General features: G+C 59.6%; 3 protein-coding genes across 7 annotated transcripts in view; 1 reads left to right on the plus strand and 2 right to left on the minus strand.

Annotated features, from left to right (window-relative positions):
• ABCA2 (ATP binding cassette subfamily A member 2) overlaps window positions 1–12,838 on the minus strand; it is a 35,048-nt gene extending 22,210 nt beyond the window's left edge. For 2 of the 5 annotated variants that reach the window (XM_063174593.1, XM_063174594.1), the window contains exons 1-8: window positions 12,598–12,837; window positions 4,619–4,712; window positions 2,209–2,320; window positions 1,621–1,787; window positions 1,291–1,418; window positions 1,018–1,122; window positions 364–549; window positions 64–282 (exon numbers count right to left, since the gene is read on the minus strand). In XM_063174593.1, coding sequence (XP_063030663.1) covers window positions 64–282; window positions 364–549; window positions 1,018–1,122; window positions 1,291–1,418; window positions 1,621–1,787; window positions 2,209–2,320; window positions 4,619–4,712; window positions 12,598–12,771 — 1,185 coding nt within the window. In that variant the 5' untranslated portion in view covers window positions 12,772–12,837. Of the gene's footprint in view, window positions 1–63; window positions 283–363; window positions 550–1,017; window positions 1,123–1,290; window positions 1,419–1,620; window positions 1,788–2,208; window positions 2,321–4,618; window positions 4,713–11,952; window positions 12,098–12,597 lie in introns of those variants that run through there. The other 3 variants (XM_063174597.1, XM_063174596.1, XM_063174592.1) reach the window with 2 other exon arrangements.
• Window positions 12,839–15,110: 2,272 nt separating this feature from the next.
• FUT7 (fucosyltransferase 7) lies at window positions 15,111–18,263 on the plus strand. The gene is made up of 2 exons (XM_063174495.1): window positions 15,111–15,412; window positions 16,920–18,263. The coding sequence occupies exon 2, from the start codon at window positions 16,964–16,966 to the stop codon at window positions 18,005–18,007; it is 1,044 nt and encodes a 347-aa protein (XP_063030565.1). The 5' UTR covers window positions 15,111–15,412; window positions 16,920–16,963; the 3' UTR covers window positions 18,008–18,263.
• A 2,662-nt stretch (window positions 18,264–20,925) lies between these two features.
• Window positions 20,926–25,615, minus strand: LOC134428163 (POU domain, class 5, transcription factor 3-like). The gene is made up of 5 exons (XM_063174605.1): window positions 25,112–25,615; window positions 23,455–23,566; window positions 22,923–23,053; window positions 22,248–22,412; window positions 20,926–21,499 (listed from the first exon to the last, which is right to left on the minus strand). The coding sequence occupies exons 1-5, from the start codon at window positions 25,613–25,615 to the stop codon at window positions 21,248–21,250; spliced, it is 1,164 nt and encodes a 387-aa protein (XP_063030675.1). The 3' UTR covers window positions 20,926–21,247.
• Between the last annotated feature and the right edge of the window lie 628 nt (window positions 25,616–26,243).

Below are 26,243 nucleotides of genomic sequence, written 5' to 3' on the forward strand. Positions count from 1 at the left end.
AGTTTGAAAATCCTTCCAAGTTTCATCCCTGCCACCAGCCTACCCCACCTGCCCAGCACTCACCCTGCTAACTATCTTGGGGGTGTCCAGCTGCTTCTGGAGCTCGGAGGCCAGCTGGGCAAAGCGCTCCTGGCGGATGGTTCGGCTGCCATTGCAGGCCAGTGCCCGGTATGCTGCCAGCAGTGGCTGCTGCCTGGGAGACACGCGCAGGAGGCGGTGCAGGCCCCCTGGGTACTGCTCACATGTCAGCTGCTCCAGCACTGGCCCGGTGAAGAGGACATTCTACAGGGCAGGAAGTTGTAGGGACAGGGCTGCAGTGCCTGCTCTGGCAGAGCAGCCCAGAGTGTCCCATGAGGTGCTCACCTCCATCTCGGTGACCAAGGCCTGGGGGCTATCAGAGATAGCAGGTGCCACAGCAGTGCTGGTGAGGCCCAGAGCCTGGGAGAGCATGTGGAGCAGTGCTGGACGGTGTGGGGCTGCCACTGGGTCCCGCAGCACCCTGTGAACCAGCCCTTCCTGCAGGCTCCTCCAGCCACTGGGGAGACTCTTCTGCAAGATGAAGAATGGGGATGGCTGGTGGGATGGGGGCTCCCCCTAGGTCCCCCTCCTTGTGTGTCCCTGAGCATACATGAACAGCCTCACAGCATCCATGGTCTCCACAGGGCGGGGAAGAAAAAGGATGGGCAGATGCAGGGAGCAGAGTTTCCATGCATGCCAGACGCAAGGGGGGAACAATTTCCCCTGCCCCCTCCACAGCCACCACCCAGGCAGCGCCAACCCCCACTGCAATGGTAAACCCAGGCATAGGTACTGGTGTCTCTCATAAAACTGGGGGAGCTGGTGGCAGCACCAGGATGGACCCTGGCCATCCCTGCTGCTGCTCTGCCCCCTGAAAATATTCTGTCATGGCCCATCTACTGGGACAGACACCTCCAGATCACCTGGGGTGGGATATGGAGGGGACAAGAGGATGAGCTTTACTCTACCATGTCCCCTGCATGCAGCACCGCTCCTCACCTCCAGCTGTGTCATCTTCTTGCTGGGGCCAAACCCATCCCACAGGTCTCGCTCATGGGTCTCATCAGGTACCAAAGGAAAGGAATCAAAAAACTGCCGGTACACCTGCACCAAGATGAGAGCACAACTGCCAGGTGTGCCAAAAGTGGAGCACCAGTGCTGCACCTCCTTGCCCAGCAAGGCCCTGGCATGGGGGGGCAGGGTAGGACAAATCCAAGCTGGGTGCCATTCTCAGGGTAGCACAGACCCCTGCAAAGCCCGGAGGTCACCCACCTCCTGCAGGTTAATGCTGGAGCCCAGGAGCAGCTCAGCTGTGCTGTTGGGGAGGGACAGGTTCTGCATCAGGAAGCGCCGCAGCTCAGCCTGGTCTTTGGCTGCCCATGCCAGTGTGAAGTTGGACCCTACCAAGGAACAAGGTGGGAGGTCAGAGCACCCCACCAGCATGAGGGACACGGCATGGCACCAGAGCTGGCCCTGCCCAATGCAGCGACATGGGACAGTGGCAGGGCACTGCCACACACCATCACTTTGCTGGGTGCTGGGCCAGCTGGTGCTATCTGTCCCTGCCAAAGAGTTAGTGGGGGCAGGCAGAGCACAACCCACCTGCTTGGCTGCTGAAGTGGGTCTCCATGGAGCTGGGCTCAGGGCTGCTGAGGGCCTCCAGGTGCCGGCGCAGCGACTCCAGCTCCTCCTCCAGTCCTGGATGCTGCGGGTCGAAGAGGCTGCTTTGCTCTACTGCCTCGCTGAGGTGTTCCAGAATCTGTGTCACCCTGTGAGAGCCCAGCACCGCCCTGGCTTCAGGGACAGAGGGATGGGGACACCTTCCCCAGAGCTCTGGGGGAAAGAGCCCCTCAGGTGCAGGGGACAGCAGCGCTGTCTCAAACAGGGCACCACTGCCTTGCCTGCGCACCGAATCCAGCGTGCCAGGGTTCAGAGGAGAGCCCCAGCACCTCATGGTGTCTCCAAGAGCCACCTCTGTCCTCCTCCCAGCACTGAACACCTGGGAGCCCACAGCAGAACAGACTGAGGTGTCCTCTGCACCAAGGACATAATGCTCTGCACCCAAGCAGTTTTGGGAGATGCTAGCTTCTGCCTCAGGCCCAGGGTGGCAATGTCAGCGTGGAACGGGGTGGGCTCTGTGTGGGAGCATGAGGGGTGGGAGAGGAAGTGCTTGGTGAGGGCAAGACTCACGTGGAGTTGGAGTACTGCAGGAAGCCAAACTCATCGCGCTGGCCGTCAGGGCACAGGGACTGCATGACCGGCAGGATCCCGGCTGACGTGAGCGGGGCCGCCGTGTAGAAAGCTGGAGCCAGTAAGAGGGCAGAAGAGGCCAAGGAAAGCGCGGGCAGCAGGGAGGAGAGGCAAAGAGGCAGGGAGGGGGAAGGGGCCACCAGAGAAACAGACATTCCATTCAGAAAAGCACACGCTGGGGTCTGTGAGCCCACAGGAGGCTGGCGGCCACAGTCAGAAGTCAGCAACTTTCCCATCAGGGTTGTCCTGGCTGGTGACTCTGTGGGGCTGCAGGCAGCTCCAGCCCTCTTGCCCCCACCCACTCTTCCCTGGGTGATGGCTTCCTTGTGCCCCATGACAATGCCAATTGCTGCCACTTGCCCCCAAGATGGCCACCAACCTCCTCCAGGCCCCCGGTCACCCCTGTTAGTAGCCTCAGAGGCAGTGGTGGATCTCCAGAGGAAAAGAAGGACAAATACAACAGGGAAAATAGATTTGTCATCTGCAGTTCCCAGAGCCCCCAGCCTGCCCCTCAACCCAGCTGCCCCAATGTGCAGCAGCTGGAGGTAGGTGGAAATGGAGACACGGAGTGCAGAGATGAGAGAAACAAGAAACAGCAAAGGGCTGGCAACCCTCCCCCCCCCACACACACACACCCCCTCCAATGGCACTGAGCCATCATCCCTGCTGGGACCCTCCCATGTCCTTCCCCAGGGCAGGGCAAGCCCAGAATGCCACTGCCCAATGGGGACCACAGGTTGTCATCGGGCAGTGCCAGGCAGGCACCCTGCTTTCGCCACCCTGCCAAAGACCCTGTGGTTAGAGATAGGTCAATGCTGTTAACAAGGCCACAATCTGTGGGCACTGGTGAAGATGAGCTTCTGGCAGAAACAAGGAACAGGTGCAGCACAGGATAGGCCAGCAGCCTCTTGGGGTGGTGGAACCCACACTGGTGGCCATGCCACGGTTTGGTGACGAAGTCAGTGCGTGGCATCTTGCTGGCCTTGAGGCTCTAGTGCCACATTCCAGCTTCTCCCAGCCATGAGAGGCCAAGACAGAGACCTGGTGGCGGTGCCAGGGTGGGAGCCAGCCCCAACCCCTTGGTGATTGGGCAAGACTGGGTGACCACAGGCAACCACATGGGTGACAGAACCAAGCAGACTTTGCTCCAGGAAGCAGGCAGCAAGAAGGAGTAAGACAAGCTTCCACCTGGCTGGAGAGCCCTATGCAGCCCAGGAGGCCGGGGACATGGCCACCAGTGACCCCAGCACCTGGGAACCCAGCACCATCAACCAAGGGGGTACACCATCATGACTGGTCAAGTCCCTGGGGAGGAGCAGGCAGGGGCCATACTATGCTGCCTGAGCTCATCTTCACCAGCTGTGGAGGAAGGCAAGGGGTTTACAGGGGCATAGATTAGGCCAGAGTGAGTTGATCTAAACCAAGCTGTTCCTCCCCAAACTATGAGGCCAGCACTGGTAAGGGAATGGGAGGAGGCGCCCACCCATCCCACCAACTTACAGACTGGCGCATGCAGTTGAGGCATGAAGGGCAGGCGGGCAGGGGAAATGGTGGGAAAGAAAAAGAAAACATGAGCAAAAAAGAACGAAAAAACAAATGAAAAACCACACAACACAGAGTGTATGTCAGCACCAAGGCGGGAACCCCGGCAGCACCTGCCGCAGCTGGACGGCACCAGCAGCTGGGCTCTCCCTCGCCGGGACACACTGAAACACAGGCTCAAACCATCGTCACATGGGGTCACCACCAGTGCCCAGCATCTCTCCTGGCCCTGCTGTGCCATCTGTACCACATCACCCACCAAGGTGGGCATCGATGGGCCCTTGGGAGCTGACAGCTTCACTCCACTGCCTCCTCCCAGCTGCACAGCCCGCAGTCACCACAACCCAGGCCAAAGCTCCAGCTGGAATTCTCCCAGAGCCCTCAGCTCCAGTCCCATCAGTTTATCATCCTGCCAGGCCTCTGAGCACACCAGGGCCAGGCATAGGGCTTTCTCTAGGTCACTTTCCCCCCCACTGGGGAGCCCTTTCCAGAGCCACTCCAGCTGACCCTCGACAACTTAGGGGGACTGTGGCTGTTCCAGCACCATCCAGTTTGCCCTTCCCCATGCAAAACATCCATGCTGATAACAACTACAGGCTGGTTGGTGCTGCAACCCCCAGGAGAGCCTCCCCAGGCTGGGACAGACTCTGCTACTTCCACCAGTCCTTGGCTGTGGCCCCTGCCCAGTGCAATGTCCCTCAAAAGGCCTCTCTAGGTCCCCCCTGCCCCCAGGCTGGAGCACCTCCCCAGGGCCTCAGGGTGCCCCCAAGTGTGGGACTGCCCCAAGCACCGCCTTGTTGGGACTCACCTTCCTTCACAGGGATGGTGGGCTTCTTCTGCCGCAGCCCCAGGAGGATGAAGAAGAGCACCAGGGGGATGAAGATCTCGAAGGCCAGTACCCACTGGGGATGACAGAGAGCAGAGGGAACAGGATGCTTAGGGACAGAACACAGCCACCTGGGAGAAGCACAGGCAGTACTGGGGTCCCCAGGCATTGGTGCAGTGCAGCACTGTGTCCACATATTGCAAATGGCTGGTGGCTCTGTCGCAGCTCAGCCAGCAGCAAACAGGTTCCTGGGCATCCCACAACCTCCTGCCTGCACCACCCTGTCCAGAGCACTGCAGGGCAGGGTACACAGAGGGGATGGATACCTCCTCCAGCAGTGCAAACAGGCTGCTGAGGCTTGAGCTCAGCCATAAAGGTCCACCATAGCTGGACCTGTCCAGGGAGAAGAGCTCTAGTTCTGAAGGCTAGTGCCCTCACAGCCTGGAGCAGCATGATGCCCACTTGGCACCTGTGCCACTGCTGGATCTCACAAGGAGCAATAGCTGAGTCCAACAGCAGAGTTCAGTTCAGCCAGGCCCTGGCACTAGTTCCAGGCACAACTGGGCCATCCTGGTACCCGTTCCATGCCCTCCCAAAAGGTTCTGACTGCAAGGAATTTCCACTGGCAGCATATGGCAAATAACAGCAAATCCCCAGGAATTCCTGGCCACAGTGGCTCAGAAGTCCCAGCTAGGCTCTGTGCCCAGAGGCCCTGGGGATAGGCATCAGCATCTCCAGCTATGGGCAGGAGCAAGCAGCTGGCACACTGCCAGCACAGCTGCTGCCACTTTGCACTGGAGGGCCCAGAAATGGCACAGCCCCGCTGCCCAGCAGCAGGAAACCACTGCAGGCTTGGAAACTGAGGCACAGGGTGAGGTGAGCCAACTTCGGCTCAATCCAGAGCCAAATCAGACCCAAGGCAGCTGCTGAGACCCTGAAACTGCTGCCACCCATGGGCATGGCAGGGCCCAGCTCCACTGCTGGGAAGGTGCTTTCGACACCACCCACACTGGCCTCCTCCCAGTGGCCAGTGCCAATGGGCAAGCCCGTGGAGAGGCAAGAACAGACTTTAATATGAAGGATGCAGCTGCCAACAGGTGACAGGGTCAGGCCCTGTGTCTCCTCCATGCTGCCTCACTTAGGGGCTGCCAACACTCTGTCAAAAAAGTGAGAGCAGCTCCAAATGGCAGCAAGCAGAGGGAGCCCTGCACCCAGATCCCTGCCAGCAAATGGCCACAGTGCTACTTCTGTGGGATGAGCACAACTGTACCCATGGGTGCTGCCCATGCTGCACTCGCCATGCCAGAGTTCCTGGTTTTGGAACTCTGGAAGGAAGAGGAAGAAAAGCTGGAGGAGATGGAAAATGCCCCCAGGAGCAGTGCCTGAGAAGCGTCATCTTTCTGATAACACCGTCCCAGCGACAGTCCCTGGTGTCACTGGTCCTGCACAAAGCAGGATAGCAGGGGACACCCTGACACACACTGCTGTCCCGTGGCCCCTGCCCCACCCCCTGCCTGTTTACCAGACACACAACAAGGCCTCTGTGCCCAGGCACTGGGGGAACCATCCCCACACACCCATGCTGGCCTGTACCAGGCTCGTGTGGGAACTGTCCTTGGTGGCAACAGCTTATTGGAATCTATTTGTTGTTATTTATTTTTTTGACAAAGGTCATTGACTCTTGCTCATCTCCATCCCCAGACATGTCCCTTGTCCCCACCCTCTGTCCCACATATCCCAGTGTCACAGCAGGCTGTCCCACACCTTTGGCACCCACAGTGGCATGGTGATGGGCAGACATGGTAGCTGATGGCTATCTACCAGGCTGCACCTCTAGGACCAACCCTGCTCCCCTGGTCCCCAGGGACACTGGCATGCAGTGGGGCCCAACAGAGCCTTAGACTTCCAGCGAGGCACCAGGCCAGGACACCTGGACAGCCTGGGGATGGTGGGGTCCCCACGTGCAGGTGCAAGACACTGAGGGACATTTTGGGATTGTGTGAGGAAGCAAGGAAGAAAGGCCAGGATGCAAGCAGATGAGAAGGAAATGCTCCCCAGTAGGTAGGAAAGAGCCAAGGAGAGGAGAGGGGCCAGTGCCTGCCAGCAGCCGGCCATGAGTGCACCAGCCAGTCTGCCCTGTTCTGTCATCCATCCCCCGCCCCCGCTGCTCTCTTGACAAGGGCACAGGTGCAGGACTGAGGGTGGGACACTGGTCCCAGGAGCCCTGGTACCAGGTGACAATGGCTGTTGGGCCAGGAACAGCTCCTGGGTGGCATTCTCTTCTTCCACATCCCCTGCCACATGTTCATTTCAGCCTGGTTGTTTGTGAGCAGGATGAGGTCATAGGCGCTGTTCAGATTTGCCCAAGTGCTGGGTGTCCACCTCCCACCCTACAGACAGTGGGGTAACTTGCTCCACGTTCAGCCCTGTCCTTGGCCGGAGGCAGGGGTGGTGGGCTCCTGCCCAACTCCCCCAGCAGGGAGGCAGAGCTGGGTGGGTGCTACAGCAGGGTGCTGGCCCCTGGCAGAGGCACATGTCCCTCCGGGAGCACTGGGACAGCGATTCACTGCCTGTGCCCATCCTCTGCCACACTGTCAGATGGGAGCGAGAGGCTGCTAGGAGGCTGAGCAGGAGGCAGCAGCGCCTGCTGCGACACACAGCTCCCACACAGCCAGGTCAAAAGGCCAGACAAGTACCACAGGACAGTGACACAAACAGAGCAGAGTAAACAGCCCGGCCCAGCACAACGGTGCCACCATGCCCACTCTCCAGCGTCCACCGGGACAGCTGGGAGATGTGCTGGAACCAGGGTCAGCACAGACACGGCCGTCAGGTCACTAACAACTGCATAACTCCACTAGTGTCCCCAGGATGTGGCAGCACTCATGTCCCAGTAGCCCAGGGGGCAGTCCTCATGGGGACAAGCCAGGCCGGGCAGAGACAGCTCTTCCTGTCCAAGGCTCTCACCCAAAAGTCCACTCAGTTCTCTCATGTGTGCCCCCAGCATCGTCTGATGCTCACAAGCCACAGCCTCCAGCCAGCATGGTGTGGGAGAGGGGCACTCAGGGACTGGGCACCCCCATACTAAGATGCTCAAGCTGGCATCTCCAGCGACATCCCTGCTCCCCACACCTGCCATGTCAGTCCCCCTGCCCACAGCCTGGCACCTGCAAGAGGGTTTATTGGCTCCAACACAGGTGAAGCAGCATCACACACAGCATCCAAAATCCCTGCACGTACCCCTCAGAGGACAGGGCAGGGTCTGCCTGTCCTCCTCATGGGAGGAAGGAGCTGCTGCCTACTCCATGCCAGCCTCTCTGCTCATGCCAGTGCTGCCCACAGTGCCAGCAGGAACTGGCAATAGGTGTTGGCCGGCAGGAATCCTGAGGGATTGGGCTCTCAAGTCCTGCAGGATCCAACTTTTCCAACAGCATTTTAAGTCTGCAGAAATACCTTTAAATTTTCATGGTCCCACACTTTAATCACTGTTAGATGCCCACTTTTGCCCACAGCCAGAAAGTAAAGGCAGGTAAAGCTGTGGTCACTGGGAAAGATGAGATTGAGAGCTCTGGGGCAAAACAGGCCCCAAAATGCATGAGGCTGTGCCAAGCTGCCCAGCTCCAGTGGAACTCTGACCACCCAGGTGGGGCCTGAGAGGCTTCCCTCAAGGCCACCTGCCCCACAGGGACACACAAGGCCAGGTCCAGGGGCTGCCAACTCCCATCCTGCCAAGGCCTGGCCACCCTCACCTCTGCCTCTGGTCACTTCCAGTTATGTCCATCTGTCCCACTACCCCCTGTCTCCAGCATGGACACATCCCCACCCCCAACAGCCCTGGCACGGCAACCTGGGGTCCTGCCTTGGGGAGGCTGGAGGAGCGAGAAATTCTTGCTGGGGTTTGTCAACAACTCTCCTGAGCTGAGGACCCAGGAACACCACCACGGTTCTCCCCATTCCTGCAGTGTCAGCCAGGCACCCGTGTGCTGGGCCAAGAGAGCACATCATGGTCAGTGCCCTCTGCAAAGGCCACACAGCACTGGGACATGGCCACCCTGCCACTGGCACAAGATGCCCAACCTGAGCACAGGGTCATGCCAGCAGCCAGTGTGGATGAAGGTGTTCCACAATGGGTACGCCCCGGCTGCCATGCCAACAGGGACTCACAGAGACACTGCTGGGCCACCACACCCCTGCCAAACCCGCGCTTCCCCTCCCCACACCTGCTGCAGACAAGGAGAGGGCAAAGAGCACCCACAGCCAGGGCAGTACCCAACTGATTCCTGCTGCAGGATTCAGTACCAGCAGGAGCTGGCAGGGCCACAGGCACACACACACACAGTCCTAGGGACACTGCACCCCAGCAGAGGCAGTGCTACAGCCCCCCAGCACCCCAAATTTCAGCCTTTCATTTTCTGGCAGCATCAGTTTCCCCCCAGCTCTCTGCCACCAGCCAGGGGAAAAGGACAGATCTGCCAGCTCCTGTATGGAGAGTTTTCCATCTTCAGGACAAAGTGCAGAAGGCACAGATCCTGCATGGAGCAGAACAACCACACTGCTATCAGCTCTCCCTATACCCCTTCCCTCATTCCAGGGCCTGTGCCACAAGGAGCCCCATCAGTGCGCTGCAGCACCAGAACAGCACAGAACTACTCCCACCATTCCCACAAAACAGCCTTGACTTACCCACCAACCCTTCCCCAGGACCAAGCAAACTGGCAGCACACTTCCATCACTGAGAGCTCCACTGTGGCTGCCTGCCCATCCCAAATGAATGGGTACAAAGAGCCCCAGGGCAGGAAGGTGAACACCCTGAACTGTGCCTGTGGTGACTTTTGAGAGAGCACCTGCTAAATCTTACATCTAACATAGGCTTAAACCAGATACCAAAGTCATGGGAGAGCCCATCCTTTAACAATTCCTGTCCCACCAGATTCAAGGCACAGCCAGCAATCCCCAGGGCTGCCATGGGCACCACCAGGGGACCCCACAGCCCGGGCTTCCCTCCGCCAAGAGCCACCAATGCTGTTCTGCTCAGACCTCCATCATCCCAGGGTTATGCTCTGGGAAGAATAAAATCATGGCCAAACCCCAGAGCAGTCCCTGGAACAGCTCAGCCACACTAGGCAAGGTCCAAAGCCACCATGGGCTGGGAACAAGGCCTTACAGAGGTGCCACTGATCAGGGACAGTGCCTGGCCATGCTGCAGGTCTCCCTGCACCCACCACCCACCCATAAGTGGCCAGGCCAAGTCCTCACCTAAATAATGAATATTAATAATGAATAAATGCCCATGAATATGAAAGTCTGTCTAAACTATGAATAAAGTCTGTCCCAAAACCATGGCTGTACCCTACTGCAATCCTGCTCCTGAACAGCCCCTGCTGCCAGGGACAATAGGGACACCCCCAGGCCACCAACACTCATAGGCAGAACACAGAACTGCTCCAGTTGTCAGAGCCCTCAGTCAAACCTGAGGTCTCTGCTTCCCACCCTCCCCTGCAGCACTGGGTTTCCTACTCCACCTACTGCCGGGAGGGGAGCACATGGTGGCAAGGACTGATGCCAGGGGAGCACCTGCAGCACTAGGATGGACCAAAAGGCAGCTGCTGTGCCCACACTCCTTCTCTGAGGCTGGGAGAGGCCCAGCAACCCCCAGCTCTGCCTGCCCCTGGGTGAACACCAGGGGCAGCAGCTGCTCCAGTCCCCCAGCCTCTGGCTGCTGCAGTAAGATCACCCCAATTGGAGCTGGTTTCTCATAATGGAACATTCATCTGCGGCTATTGCCAGGACAGACTTGCACTGGGGAACCCACTGCTGAGTGCCAGGCACAGCCACCACACAGGACCTGGCTCTGCCCTGGCCAGTCACCACTGGCAGCTCAGCCCAGCACTACTCCGAGAGGGCAGAGCTCCCCACAGAGCGGGCAGGATGATGGCCCCTGCGCAGACCAGGGACACCAAGTGGCTCTGGGATTCACACACAGCAGTAGCACAAGGAAGGAGGTGACATACACAGGGCACAGCTGTCCTAGGGACTGCATCAGATCCATCCATGAGCACCCGCGGCACTGGGACCAGCTCTCATCCTGGCTCCCAGCTGGTCCACTGCACTCGCAGCATCGCTGGGTGGGCAAGGAGGGGCTGCTCCATACCCTGCCTCCCTGCCTGAAGCAGTGGCACTCCAGCAACAGTCCACAGAGATGGAGGTGATGCGGCCTGGGCTCCTCATCCTCCTCCTCTGGCCACAGCTTCCTGTGCTGCACCCCCACACTGCCCACGGGGCTGGTAAGGAGGGTCACGGAGAAATGGGTCCCCAAAAGCTGTGTGCACCCCCACTCTGTAACCCAATGGCCATGGAAGCCAAGGCCAGGTCAGCCGGTGTGTGCCAGGGCCCAGCCGTGCCAGGCTGCTCATCCTTGCAGGCAAGGGTCCGGCACAGCCCCTGCCGTGGCCGTGCAACTCTGCTAAGGGTAAAGAGGGGAGATGACTCAGCCAAACAGCATCATCCCCCTCATCCATTTTGGGGGCACCGGGGCTGTCAGTCCAGGGAAATCTGCCTGCAGCGCCAGGCTCATCCCTGCTCCTGTCACAGGAGCCTCTGCTGCTCCGGTTACCGGGACACGGGGTCTGGGGCTGGTGGCTGCCGATGAGGAACAGCAGGATCGGGCCTGCGGGATAATTGGGAAGGGAAAAGAAAAGCGATGCCAGCTTGCGAGCAGCAGCTCGTTCCCCTCCCCCATCCGCAAAAAATAACCGGCTCCCTCGGGCCGCGCACCCACCCCCGGCCCACAGCGCAGGATCCCGGGGGGCCGAGGGATGACCCCACACAGGGAGCCTGCGACAGGGTGGCAGTGGCCCCGAGGCCCCAGCACGGTCGATGCCATCTTGTCCCTTCTGCCAGCCCGGGAGGGACACACACCAGCCCCCCGGCCCCCAACCCCACGAAGTTGCCTGTTCTCCAGCCCACGGAAGATAGGCGGCTCCGACCCACATATGGACTGAGAATCTATTTATACCCGGTGGGTATCGGGGCTTGGGGAGCGATCCCACCCCGAGGAGGCGACATCCAGCCCCCCTCCTCCTGCGGCCCCCGGGACCGGGTGGCCTCACCGACACGACAGCGAAGCGGGAGAGCCCCAACTGTTGCTGCCACACAGAGGCCCGGGGGCGCCGGGCCGGAGGATTCGTGCACGGGCGGCCCGAGGCAGGCGGACACCGCCGGGCCGAGGGACTGGGGGGACCCTCTGGCATCACCTTCGCGCGGGGCCTGGCCTCGCCCCTCGGGGCTGCAGGCCCCCCCCCCCCGTCCCCGCTCACCGGGCTGCGCCGCTTCAGTGTCACGTTCTTCCAGAGCAGAAGATGGAGCTGATGCAGGAAGCCCATGGTCGGGTCGGGCCGGCCCCGCCAAAGGGCCGCGTCGCGCTCAGCTCCGGGGTCACCCGCCGCCCACCGCCATCCCCTCCCAGCCGGCGTCTACTGCTTGCCGTAGGTTGCGAGGATGCGAAGCGGCCTCGGCCCAGGCCTGGCTCCGCCGCACCCGCCCCGACCCTGCGCTGCACCAGCACCACCCCCGGCCCGCCGCTGCCGCCCCTTAAAGGCGCCGCCGAATCCGCCCGCTGCGCCCGCACGGCAGCCCCGGCCCAGCGCGGCCCGGGCCCGGCTCATCCCGGCAACAGTGGCCTCGGTGCTGACTGCGCAGAGGGGAGCTGCTGCCCCAGGGGCCGGGAAATCCTCGCTCCCCTCGAGCCGCCGCCCTCCCGCCCCTCAGCCATACACAAATCAACTCCGCGCTTCTGCCCCTGATGCTCCCCCAGAGCAGGAAGGACTGGCCCGTGGCTGCGGGACCTGTGTGCCAGGGTGCCTCGGCTGTCCCTTCTCTTGTACGCTGCCCACCCTGCTCCTGCCTGACCTGTCCCACAGGCATGTGCTGGGGCGTCCACGGGTGTTTTTGGAAGGACCAACCTGCTGCCACATCTGTGTCCTGTCAGCTCTGAACCCAGGGCTGGATGCCTTCAGCAGTAAGGACTGAACCAGGCCAGCTCTCCTCCTTAATCCCATCCACTCTTCTTCCATCCATCCTTTTTCCTGCCGTTCATCCATCCTTCCTCTTATCCACATTTTCTTGCACCTGTCCATCTATCCTCCCATCTATCCTTCCTTCCATCCTTTCTTCTTTCCTTTCCTCCTTCCTGCCATCTTTTCCTCTTTCCATCTGGCCTTGCTTTCATCCATTCCCCCCTCCTTCTTTCCCTCCCTTTTCCTTTTCCTCTGGTTCTCTCCATTTCCCACCTGTCCCTCCCTCTTCCTGCTCTCCCTCAGCCTTCTCTCCCTCTTCCCTCTCCTTTCCTCCAGCTCTGTGTAACCATCTCATTCTCCATGCTCTTCATGGGCCAAGTGTAGCCAGGAGCAGTGAATCCCTCTCTGGCTGTCCCAGCTGCAGTGGTGCTGCCAAGGGTGACTGTGCTCAGGGCAGGCCCTTTGGCAGCTGCCTGGGGCTAACAAAAGCTCCCCTTGTCCAACACAAAGCAGCATTATTCCCCAAACTTCTGGGCAAAACACTGCTGAGGTGGAGGAGGACAAAGGATGCCTGGTGATGTGGTGGTGGAGAGGCCCTGTGTGCCCAGCTCCATGCTCTGGTGAGGGTGATTGGTTTGTGAGAGGGTTGCTGGGTGGGCGGACAGGGCTACAGGTAACAGAGATGCCCAGAATTGAGGGGAGCTAGGCTTTTACTAGGTCCCTGGGGAAGGAGGGATGCAGTCACCCTAGACTCCTCACAAAGAATTGTGCATGGTTTGCCCACAGCCCACACAAGGAGCATCTCCAAGTCCCTGTCCTGCAGCAGAGTTTGTCCCAACTTGGAGGGGCACAGTGGCGGGACCCATGGGTGGGTCAAAGCCCTGACCTGGGTCTCCTGCATTTTCCCTCCTGCTGCCCCTGGGTGAGTGCCCTGGGGGAGCTTCACGACTGCTCTTCTGTTTGGCATGGCCATGGAAACCCCAAGAAGCCAGCAAGAGAGAGATCCAGCAGTGTACCACGAGACAGCACAGTCCCGGAGACACAGTGGCAAAAATCCTCCAAGGACCCAGGGCCTGATGCCCAAGGCCCAACCCCTCCCTGGTCTAGAAGCTCCAAAGACCTTGTGGCCCATCTCCTCCATGGACAAAAGGTCCTGAAGACCTGAGAACATGGAGCCCTGAGCACCTTTCAGGGGACTACCTTGTGGGGTGGCCAAGCTCCTGTCTCTGTATGCAGTCATCTGCAGATGGCAGTACCCACACACAGACTTCTCTCTGCTCTGTGCTGGTGCTGTCCTGCATTCCTGATGGTCTCATGGCCTGACCTCTGGCCTTGATGTCTGCCCTTGATCTCTCCCCAAGCAGCACTGGCCCTGGCTCCCTGCCTGGCTCAGAGCCATGTCCTTTGGTCCACAGGGTCAGGGTGTTTGGATCCACTGGCTGCATGTCCTTGCAGGGCATTGTCCCTGCACACAGGGTGTCTTGGGGCAGCACCCGCACATGACAGCTATCAGGTGCCAAGGAAAAGCTCCCTGCTGCTCTACCAGCCATCCTCAATGCCCTACGGAAATGCTGTCTCCAGCGCTGTCCTCCAAGGAGGGGAATGGCCCCAGCCCATGCGGCCCTGGGTTCTCAGGCTAGGGGGCAGCAGCAGGATGATGCTGAGTGCTCCAGCCAGGCAGGGACTGTTGACCACAGGCAGCAAGGCTGGGGCAGGCAAGGCTCAGAATGGTGCCCTGGGAATGGACTGTAGTGTCTGCGCTCTCAATCATACAGGGGAAGAAATGCAGAAAAGGAGTGAGAAAAGATGACAGGAAATGGTCATGGCTGTGGAAGAAGGAACACCCTCTCTTGGGGCTGCAGTTGGCCTTTGAGGATTCCTGGGGTGTCAGTAAAACCACAGAGCCCTGATATACTGTGGCATGGTGGCATGGCATTGTACCCAACAGGGATCCCAAGAGGTTGGCAGCCAGCAGGACTGAGGGTGCAGATCCCAGGGGTACTGGAGCAGCCTGAAAAACCACCAGGGAGCAGTTTGGAGCCCTGTTCCCAGCTCCGTGTGTGCCAAGGTGTAGGACATACCCTTACCAGCTTCAGGGACAGTGCTGCACACTTCGATGCTCCTCTCTTGCCTCTGCCTCAGTTTCCCCATCTCATTTTGCCTATCAGGGCTTTCATGGAGACTTGGGTCCTGAACAGCAATGCCAGCAAAGGACAAAACTGAGCCAGACAGGGAGCAGGGCAGAACTGGGGCAGGGGCAGAGAAGGCAGCTCTCTGTGTACACACTGTTGAGGCTCACATGTGCCTGCTTCCCCTTTTGGCAGGAAAAATCCCAGACAGGACAGTGCCCAGAACTCAGTGACACTTTTGGGCTGTTAGTTGATTGTTTCAGGATGAGTCAGTGGGAGTTGATATCCTGTTTGCAACTAAGCTGCGGGTGGCAGATGGGTGGCACCTCGTCAAGGCTGAGGGCACTTACGGGGCACCCATCTCGTTCTGGGCCATGTACCCGCTATGGGGTGCCCATTTGGCCAGAAGGTACCCACCCAACCATGGGGCACCCACCCAGTCACAGGGCACCCGCCCCCAGCACAGTGCAGGGGAAGTGCTGGGAGCGGGGTGTGCCAGCTGACACATGGGGCAGGAAGGACCTGCTGTGGGGCTGGGACAAGGCAAAACTGAAAAAAGAGGAAGCCCTCAAGTGCCCCAGCCCAGCAGCACCCAGGCAGACGAAGCTGGCACCTCGCACACCTCTGCCACAGTAAGTCTGAGTCCAACATTACTGACCAGGGGAGAGGGGCTGAGAAATGGGTTGGCCCCTGCCACTGCTACAGCAGGGGTTTTCCTTTCAGAGCATCCCCAAAATGGGGGCAACATCCCCAAAACAGAAGCAACATTCCTGCTGCTGGGGACAGAGACCTGCAGCACTGATGTGCAGTACAGGGAACCAGCAAAGCTTTCCCATCCCTTTTGCTTCCCATGCCAGATTTGTCTGGAGCTTAAACTTAGCTCATGCATTTTAGCAGGACAGATGGAGTGGGCCAAGGTGGGGAAGGGATTTTTTTGCAGCCAAGCTGCAGTGCTGCAGTGGGTGGGAAAGTAGGGCACTGTTTTCCAGGAGACCCCAATACTGGAGGCACTGGCTCAGCCCCAGCTGGCAACAGGGCTCAGGCAGCCCACATGTTTCCAGAGGTTTCCACAAAAGGAGAAACCACCTGTGGTGCTGAGTGCTTTGAGCCCTGCAGTGGAACCAGCCCTCCAGAGGGGGCTTAAGCTGGTGGCTAGTCCCCCGTGCAGCCAGCCATCTCCCTGTCCACCTCTGCCACGGCTCTGCTCCCAGCAGGGCTGTTGCTTAAACCACAGAAGCCCGAGGCAGGCAGATGGGCACCCTGGCAGGGTGAACATCCCACACCTGGGGGGCCCATGTGCCTGCAAACTGAGCCCCACCAGTGGCAGCCCCAAGTGCTGCACTGTCCTCCCTGCTCTCCCTGTCCTCCCTCTCCTCTGTGCTCACACAGTGGGGCACTGGCCATCTCTGACATCCTAAATATAAAATATGAGTGTTTGGGCCCCAGCCTGCTGGGGCTTCTGATGCCCTTAGGGACTGGGGAGTGCATCCTGACTTGGGGAGGGCACCCTGAGCCTGGCAATTTCCTTGCCATTGTCACAGGAGAATGCTGGGGTGAGTGGGCCCTTCTTGGTCAGGGCACTGCCAAACTTGGCCCTCATCAGAGTTTTGGACTTCAGAGTCAGTCACCCCTTTTTGCAGCTAAGGCGTCACCATGGGGCTATTCGGCTGGGACTGGGACACTCCTTCTTGTCCTTTGGTGCACAGCAGAGGCAAGGCTGGCTGCTTATCAGGTTTGACCTATTCTGGGCAAAGCAAGAAGGACTGAGACTGTGGTTGTGTGTCTGGTGGGGAAGCTGAGGCACAGAGCAAGCAAGGACTGTCTGTAGTGGGGCCAGCCAGGCGGGGCAGAGGGGCAGAGGTGGCTGCTTCCCATCAACTCTGCACCTCCCAGCAGCATTTGTGCTCCCCCAAAAGTCACAAGGAGCTACAAGAGCATTATCAAAGGCCACCCTGGGGTGAAAGCATGTGCATGGGGAATTTTGTGGCACAGGGAAGCAGAGGGTCCTGGGGTGGTGCAGAGGCCCAGGCTTCATGAAGAAGCCCTTTCTCTGGCCCCTCTGGCCACAGTGCCTCCCCATCACCCCTCGTCCCTGGCAAGCCGAGCTGATGGTCCTCAGGAGCCTCTCCTCTCTCACAGGTGTCAGCTCTGTCATCCGACGAGGCGATAGCCAAGCCACCAGCATGCCCTGGGCATTGCCGCTGAGATGGTCACCCTGGGGACGGCCTGGTGTGAAAGCCTTGGTCACTGCTGGGGTGTTTGTAACCACCCTCTGGAACTTGAGGTGCTTCCTCGACCCCTCCAAGGGCTCTGGAAAAGTGTCTAAACACAGGGAGCCATTGATGATCCTAGTGTGGGAATGGCCCTCCAAGCAGGTCCCCAATGTCAGCAGAGACGTGTGCCGTGAGCTGTACAGCATCACAGGCTGCCAGCTCACCACAGAGCGGCAGCTCCTGCACCAGGCCCATGTGGTGGTGTTCCCCCATTCCAGGCTCCAGCCTGGCCGGGACAAACTACCCAAGGAGAGGCTGCCAGGGCAGAACTGGGTATGGGTGTCCCTGGAGTCCCCCTCCAACACTAGAGCTCTAGCAGCATGGAACAAGACCTTCAACTGGGTGATGACCTACAGACAGGATTCAGACATCTTCATCCCCTATGGCAAGCTTGTGCCCAACCGGTCAGCCACTGTGAACATCCCTGCAAAGACCAACTTGGTGTCCTGGGTTATCAGCAACTACCACAGGACTCAGAAAAGAGCCGAAGTCTACAAAAACCTCTCCAGGTACCTCGATGTGAATATATATGGGAAAGCAAACAACAAGCCCCTCTGCAAGGACTGCCTCTTGTCAACAATATCCAAGTCCAAGTTCTACCTGGCCTTTGAGAACTCCATCCACCGGGACTACATCACAGAGAAACTCTGGAGGAACTCACTGCTGGCCGGCACCGTGCCTGTGGTGCTGGGGCCATCCAGGGCCAACTATGAGCAGTTTGTTCCTGCAGACTCCTTCATCCATGTAAATGACTTTGGCTCCCTGGAGGAGCTGGCCACTTTCCTGAAGACCATGAACTCCAGCCGCTACCGGCAGTTCTTTGCCTGGCAGAGGAGGTTCAGTGTGAAACTCTACACTGACTGGAGGGAGCGGATCTGTGCCATCTGCACAGCCTACCCCCGCCTGCGCCATGGCCACCTCTATCCTGACCTGCAGAGCTGGTTCAACTCCTAGTGTGTGCTGGGACCCTTGGGATGAATGCAGATGGGGTGGGAGGTGCGTGAGGCACCCACCTGCACACAGGATGTGAAGCAACGACAGGAGCCCCCACTCTCCTCCTAACCCAGCTGTTGTCACACTGGGACTTCAAGCAACTTATTACTTCACTTCTTGTGAAACAGGACTTATCACCCCAACCTAACACTGAACACATTGCCAGGGTGCTGGCAGAACCAGAAGGTGCTTTGGAAATAAATGGCATAGTGCTGCTGAGGCTGTGCATGCGGTGTGGACAGGGCAGGGGGGTGGTGGGTGGTTCAGGGCTCCCCAACCTGCTCCTATGATCCTTAATGTCCCCCCCCAGCACCTGCTGAGTGCCAGTCATGGCAGCAGAGGCCCTGTGGCGACATTTGTGGCTGGGCTGGAGTGGGCGTCAACCCAGGGGGGTCCATTACCCCATGGCCAGGGAGGAAGGACAGCATCTGCTCCCCCTCTTCCTGGTAACACCCATTTCCTGTCCCCCACCCCGAGCCATGGGTGCCTCTGTGCCAGTGAGGAGCCGCAGGACAGCGGATGCTCTCAGAGCAATCTCAGTGCTGCCAGGCAGGCAGGCAGGCAGAGGGACACTGTGGTTTGTCACTCCCTCCCTGCTGTGACAGGAAGCCAGTGAGCTGACAGCCTCTGGAGGCTTGCACAACCCTGAAGCAAAGCCAGTCTCGCGGGCAACTTGCACATGCACGCATTGCACTGGGGAAACCCTGCACACCCGACACAGAGGGCACCCTGCACCACCAGCATCCCAAGTACCCATCTGAGATCGGTGGTGCTGTCAGTGCTGAGCGCCAGGACAAGGGGCAAGACATTACTGCTCCATCTCTTGCTATTTGCCCCTTCTCAGTGCCTTTAACTCCCTTGATGTAAACAATTCTTTTTGTCACAAGCTTCCTTTCCAGTTTTCTTTCCTGTGGCCCCTAAGTCACCAAACCCCATCTCTACCACCCTGCAAGCTGCTGGGCGCCCAGGACTGGCAGCACCCAGAGTCAGCAGAGGGGACATCCCTTCCCTGGCACAGCCCCGGTGAGGTGGCAGCTGGATGGGCACGCTGTGCTCTTCTGACTTCTGTGGCTTCAGATTTCCGCTTCGTTTTCTGGGTCAACCAGAAGCGGAACAGGAGGGGCTGCAGGTGCCCACAGACAGATGCTGGGTACTCATGGGCAGGGGGTGCCAAGGTAGCAGGATGTGGGGTCCCATGGTAGGCTGCAGCTCTTGTGTGGCTGCATGCAGAAAACCAGATAGTGGAAATGTGGAGAGAAGTAAACCTTTGAGAGATTACATCTGTCTCATATTACCCTGCCAGTTTTCTGCACCCCTCAAGTGCCAGGCAGCACTGGGCAGCCGCAACAGGGGGCAGTTTCCAATGGATGCCACACATGGCTGTGCCCCTACCCTGTGGGCAGACAACTAGGAGGCTCTGGGGAGCAAGCAGGGATGCAGAGGGGCCCTGCCCCATAAGTCTGGAATCTAGCGCAGCCCAGCCCTTTTGCAGGGTCCCAAGGTGCCCTGTGAGCAGCTGCCTTCATTGCCCCTATTCCAGGAAGCCCTAGAGAGCAAAGCCCCAGCTATCACCCATCAAGCTGAAAAAACAGAGCTTTCCAGATTTCCCTACAGCTTTGGTTGGGGAAGGGGCCTTGAGAGAATGGACTGGGAGCAAGCAGCCAACAGAGAGTGTGGTGGGAAAAAGTGAAGGGTCATCCCCCAGACATCTCCACTCCCACCAGTTCAGCTCCCAGTGCCCAACGGACCTGCATGGCTGGGTTGTTATCACCCCACCAGAGACCACACATATGGGAACATCCATCCCTCCCCTGTCAGCACCATACTACAATGAGGACAGCCCCAGCTTTCCAGACCTCTTCACTTCCTACCCTGCTACATTACACCCTTAGTCCTGCTCTGTCCCTGACAGCTGCTGGAGCAGTCTACAAATAAGCTCACACTGCTTCCAACCTTCCCAGAAAGTTACAGCAAACCAGCAGCTTGAACTGAGTGGAAGATGACCCCCTCCCTTCACTTTTGATACCCTCTGCTTTGAGGGGGAAACAGCCCTGACAAGCTGGTACCACTCCAGGGCCAAGCTGCCACCAGTCATGGAGGGAGGCCAAGCTTCAGGCAGCCAAGAGCTGAATGGTGCTGGCAATGACAGGGACATGTCCACCTTCTTAGGATGCCTTGCTCCAGCCCTGTTCTGCTCCTGCATGCAGCCAACCCCCAACTGCTGGGCTGCAGGAGCAGGGATGCAAGGAAGGCTAGGAAATGTTGAACTCATTCTTGCCTCAAAGAACTCTGAGGTTTATTTCACTGCCAGAGGGAATGTGATTAAGAACAAAAAATATAAAAATCATTATTAACTACAGCAGGCTGGAAGGCGTGGGGTGCTAGCAGCATGGAAAGGGTGGTGTAGGCCCCCTGGGCTGGGCCCTCCAGGGAAAGGTGGTCTCTGGGCAGCTGGGCTGGGGGACAGCGGCTGGAGAGTGGGGGGGGCTGGGGGTGATGCTGGGCACAAAGCACTGGGGAGGACCCCCCATCCCGAACACACCTTATCAGCTGCTCCACAGAGCAGTGAAGCTCTTCTGTGCCACAGGGTGAGGGGTGGTGGGGGGCTCCCCTTCTCCCCTTGCCCTGGCCCTTGGCTCATCCTGGCCGCCCAGGAGGGTAGGCAGAGCCACCAGAGCCATTGGCCTGGGCATGGGCACCCCAGCCCTTCTCTACATGACAGGGCGGAAGGAGACACCTGGGAAACTAGATCACTACAAAAACTTTTGCTTTTTAAAAACTACAACAAAAAACCTTTTAAAAAATAATAAAACCGCCACCTCCCCCCACCCTTCCCAAAATCTAAAAAATATTTTTTTCTGCGTCTTGCAGGAGAGCGGCTGGGCTGGGGCCAGGCACGGGCTCAAGAGCACTGGGCACATGTGGCTTCAGAGGGTGCAGTAGGGCAGGAGGAGCTGGCTCCAGGAGAGGTCGGGGGGGGGGCCACGCTGCTGGGACCAGTAATGTCATAGAACAGGGAAGGGCTGGGAGCACCTGCAGAGAGCAGGCACCATCCCTGGGTCAGGCTCTCAGCCCCTTGCGCCCCAAAAGCCACACACATCGGCCCAGCAAGCAGAAGCAGGGCTATGCCTTTGTGACCCAAAGGCAAGGGGGGCTGCCCCAGAGCACCAGCCCACCTGCAGTGAGCCCACAGCCCCTGGTTCAGTGGCCACTGTTACTCATGGAGAGCCCAGGCTGCAGCGCTTGTGGGAACATCTCAGCTTTGTGGAAGGTCGGCATGTAGACAGGGGGGGAGGGTGCCAGGCTGTAGCCCTGGGACGTCACTGGGATGGGCAGAGTGGAGGGCACCAGGGGCTGGTTCATGTCATACATCATCCCCTCTGCCTCGTTGCCGTAGGGCAGCAGCAGCCGTTTGCCTTTCTGACGCCGGTTGCAGAACCAGACCCGGACCACCTGTGGGAAGGGAGACAGAGAAGGATAAGGGCTGACCCAGGCACACCATGTAGGTGACAAGGAGACCCTTCTGCTGGTGGCATCTCCACAGCACCCCAACCTGCCAGTGTAGCGCCCTCCCTGTCACAACTCCTTGCTAGGCTCAGCTGAAACAAACTTCAGCCATGACCATTTTTGCACTGCTTCCAGAGTTGAAGATGACAAAAATGGCAAATGTTAAATAGGAAAAAAGATAACAAATCAAAAGAAAGGCTGCTCTCCAAAGGCTGGTAGCAGAGCCAGATGAAGCCAGTGTGCAAACTTGCGCATTGTTAGTGGGATGTGGTTTGTCTCTTCTGGCGCATTTCCATTTCAGGGGAAAAACATTGTAACTATCCATGTGGGTTCTTGGGATCAAAAATCAACTTCTTCGGAGATGAATTAGTATCAAAGGATTACTTTTATCGATTACTTTCACATATTTATGTACATACACACAAACACGGATGCCTGTAGCTGGGTCTGGGAACTATTTTTGTCTCTCTGAAGTTTTAAATGTTTAATCTGTGAACAAAAGTCTTCTCTGGAACCAAGTGGGTTTTTCTTTTTCATATTGATGAGCCATATATATCCTAACTGTCTGGCATGGCTAAAGGGCAGTTTTTATACAGCTCTACATGTGTATTTCATTTTTGCTCTGATCTAAAGTATCAAACTCTCAGGAGCTGGCATCATTAGGGCATCCACCCTCCCCACCCTCCCAACCTACATCTTTATCCAGATTGAGGTCCTCAGCGATCTGAGAGATCTCCTGGGGACTGGGCTTCACACATTTGCGGAAGAAGCTCTCCAGTGTCCCTTTCACGTTGGTCTCGATGCTGGTCCTGCGTTTTCTCTTCCGCGCTTGGGCTAGTACTTGCTCTGCATTGCACATCTGGGAATGAGAGAGGGAATATGTGTTTTTACCAGGTGGAAGAGTCTCCACCAGGCTTAGAACACGTGTAGCTGGCTGCAGAGCTTGGGGCACAGATTGTGTCCCTGTGACTCTCCAGTGAGCATCATTCCACTGTGACTGGGGCCATTCCCACTGTCCCAGCACTGCCAGCAGTGAGGCTGGACACATCTTTCTGCATCCTCCCCAGGTTCCCCATGGAGCTCAAGCAGCACAACCTGTCTGAGATTCCAACAGGACCTGGCTACTCAAAATGGGAGCTGTCATAACCACATGTCTGCAGGAGGATTGGGCTTCCTCCCCCCAGCCTGACAGAAGGTGATACCCAGTGGTTTGCCCTCAAGCCAGACTTAAGCCATGCAGCAAGATGGTGCTGTGCCACAAGATGCCTTCTGTTCCTCTCTGTTCTCCCTGAAAGCACGTGGGAGAGGGAGGACAATCTGTGGCTCAGGACTTGCAGGTACCCGGCTCCCAGCCCCCTCAGCCCTGCACCTCTTGCATGTTGTCCGTGTTCTCCGCCTCGTTGAGCCAGCGCTGCAGCAGCGGCTTTAGCTTGCACATGTTCTTGAAGCTGAGCTGGAGCGCTTCGAAGCGGCAGATGGTTGTCTGGCTGAACATCTTCCCTGCACGACCAAGGCAGGCAGGGCATTACACACCACACAGCTTCCCTTGCCAGCAGCATCCCAGGATCACCACCCCCGAGCTTGCCCTGTTCCTGGGAGACCAGGAAAGGCATTCTCCCTGTTCCTTTAACAGGGATTTAAAGCCCTGAAATACGTCCCAATAAGCAACTGTAGCAGCTATTTTAAACCAGTTCCCGCGAGCTCGAAGCTTCTCACCGCAGATCTGGAGATACCCCTCCGGGAGCCCCAGCCCCGGACTGGAGATTGATGCCTCCTTTGAAGGTCGTTAAGGAGCAGAAATCATCATCCCAAGTAATTTCAAATCCCTCGCGGGCCTCTCCCTCCCCACCGGCTGTGGGGTAACACCAGGGCCTTTCCTCCCCCCCACCCCGACCCCTCACCGTAGAGGGTGCCCAGCGCCAGCCCCACGTCAGCCTGGGTGAAGCCCAGCATGATGCGCTTGTGCTTGAGGTCCTTGGCGAACTGCTCCAGCTCTCCTGAGGTTGGCGCATCCTGGCAAGGGCAGAAAGACACTGAGAAGGGACAAGTCGTGCCCAGGGTCCGAGGTCTGTTTGGGTTCCCGAAGGACAGCGGCAGAGGAGGGTTCGGCTGAGCCCTCGAGCACTGACACCGACCAAGCTCACACAGGACCCACCCCGGCCACGCACACTGCTCAGCTCGACCCGATCTGGCGCGGCGGCTGCCAAGGGTAGCACAAGGGCACCAAGAGCTCCTGCTCTGCCTCAACACGCCTTGGAAATGTCCCTTTTGTCCTCTGGCTCGCGCCTCCCTGACCTGGCCAGAGGCAGCACCAATGATCACGTTGGCCGAGTCCCTGGTTTGTCCGATTTACTTCCCCATGGCTCTCGGGCTGAGGCAGCCCCTCACCAGCCTCTCTCCCTTTTCCTGCATCCGGAGCAGGAAAGACTCCCGTTAAGAGAGACAAAAGCGCCCCTGAACCGCGTTAAATTGAAGCGCCTCTTTGCTACCAGCCAGCTCTTTGGTTCTGGCAAGCGGCTACCCAGGCGCTTCCCCACCTTCCTGCCAAACAGCCTTCAGCCTCAACGGGGTCATTATGAGGCTCTTTACGCAATTTACACGTTTTCAGCGGGGTTACGGGTTCTTCATGAGTTTTTCCTGTCACCGAGCCACGGCTAGTAAATTCTGGCGTGTAATCAGCACCGGTAAACTCAAGAGCATCCCTCCCCGTGGAGGAGGGGTGCCGTCCCAGATTACCGTCCCGCAGCTAGAAAATGCCATTCATGACCTCTTCCCACCCAGAGCGACCGGTAGCGGCCCGAGGACACACACGTATCGATCGTGGCGTGGGACCTCCCGCAGCTGCGACCCGCTGGCGGCAGTGCGAATCCTCCCAACCCCGTCAGGGGCCATTCCCCGGCATCGGCCGCCGCTGCTTTCCCCCGGGCGGGATCGTGATACGTCAACATTGAAAAATATTAAATACCAAAACTAGCCCAAACCACAAAATTAGTCGTGCCGGGAGCCAGCTCTGCTGCCCCCGTCTTCCTTCCGCCCTCATCTCCAGGCTGTCTCTGCCCCAGCAAACTTCAGTGCCCGTGGACCTCCGGGAGCGGCGCGGGGGACGCAGCCGACCGAAGGGGACTGAGGGGGCTGGCCAGGAGCCCTCGGTGACCTCGCTGCGCTGCCTCGAGTATCACGCCGGAGCCGACCTTCGACGTCGCTACCCGGGACGGCCCCGCCGCATCGCGTACGGGAAGCTGCTCTCCCAAGTTCCTAAAACTCCCGGTCTTACCCCAAAGCAGCCTCCCCAAGGCTCTCGGCCTGCGGAGACTCTGCCACATGCGGGACGAGCCCCAGCGCTGGGTCAGGGCTTCTCCCGGTGGCGCCCACGGCGGGCCCCGACAGGCGGCACCGGCAGGTCTCGGCGCTAAACGAGAGCAGCCGGGCAGCTCCTGCCGACGGGGCGGTGAACCGCGGCTCCAGACGGCAAGGAAAGCCCCAGGGGCACACCGTGTGCAGCAGCCGGCGGGAGCGGGGCAGGGCAACCCGCCCCGTCCCCGTCCCGTCGGGTCTCACCTCCTCACCGCTGTCGCTGGAGTGTCCGCCCTCGCTGGCGGCGCCGCTGGAGCTGCCGCTGCTGCCCAGCCCCGACGGGCCGCCGGAGCCCGGCTGCAGCGCGGAGGGGCAGAGCTGGGGGCCGGGGAAGGCAGGGGCAGCCGGGCCGGGGAAGGGCGGCCCGGGCAGGGCGGCGGGGCCGGAGGGCGCCGGGCCGGCCCAGGGCGGGGGCGGCCAGGCCGGGCCGCAGCAAGCGGCGGCGCGGGGCTCGGGCTCGGGCTGGCTGCAGGGCCGGCCCGGGCGCGCCTCCACCTTGGCGGGCGGCGCGGGCACGGGCACGGGCGGGGGCAGCCAGGCGCGGGCCGGCGGCGCGTCGCGGGCGGGCTCGGGCTCGGCGGTGGCGGCGAAGGGGAAGAAGAGCGGCTGAGCGGGCGCTCCGTCGAAGCTGCCGCGGGGGAAGGGAGGCCCGGCGTCGGTCAGAAGGCCGAAGGGGGCGGCCGGCAGCCCCCCGTCCGGGCTGAACATGCTGCCCGCCGCCCGCTGCCCTAGGGCTCCATGCGGGGGCTGCCGGCCGCTGCCTCCCTCCTGGGGCGCCGCTGGGGCCTCTGAGAGTGGCGCGGACGGGTCGGGCCGGATGGAGATGGGCCCCGGCCCCATTGGGCCCCGCATCGGTGGGTCGGGCGTGAACTTGATCCCCCAGGGGGGCGGGGGGCACGGAGAAAAGGTGCTGTGGGAGGGGGCTGCGCCGGCCCGCACCCAGCGCCGGCGGGGAGGTGGACGGGGCGGCCCCGATGGGACTGGGAGGGGGAGGACACCGATCTTGCCGCAGGGTCTCACAACCCCCTCCAGGCCCGGGGGACTCGAGGACACCCACGGCCCTCGCAACCCCTCCGGCCCCACGCTGTTCGGAGGGCACCGCGCCAGTGTTAGGACAGCAGCAGCCACGGGTCTTCCCACCTGGGAACCCCCAGCGCTGCGGTGTCTAGACAAGAAACGGGATGGCTTTGGGCAGCTATTGGAGGCATGAACAGCAGCCAGGGGCTGGTGTGAGGGCAGCCCACCCGGCTGTGGCAGCCGCTTGTCCCCAGTACAGAGGACAAGCCGAGAGATGCCGGTGTCATCGTGCAGCAGCAGGGGTGGTCCAGGGCTTGAC

This window comes from Melospiza melodia, chromosome 22 (genome assembly GCF_035770615.1).
Source record: "Melospiza melodia melodia isolate bMelMel2 chromosome 22, bMelMel2.pri, whole genome shotgun sequence".
In the NCBI taxonomy this organism is placed as follows: domain Eukaryota; kingdom Metazoa; phylum Chordata; class Aves; order Passeriformes; family Passerellidae; genus Melospiza; species Melospiza melodia.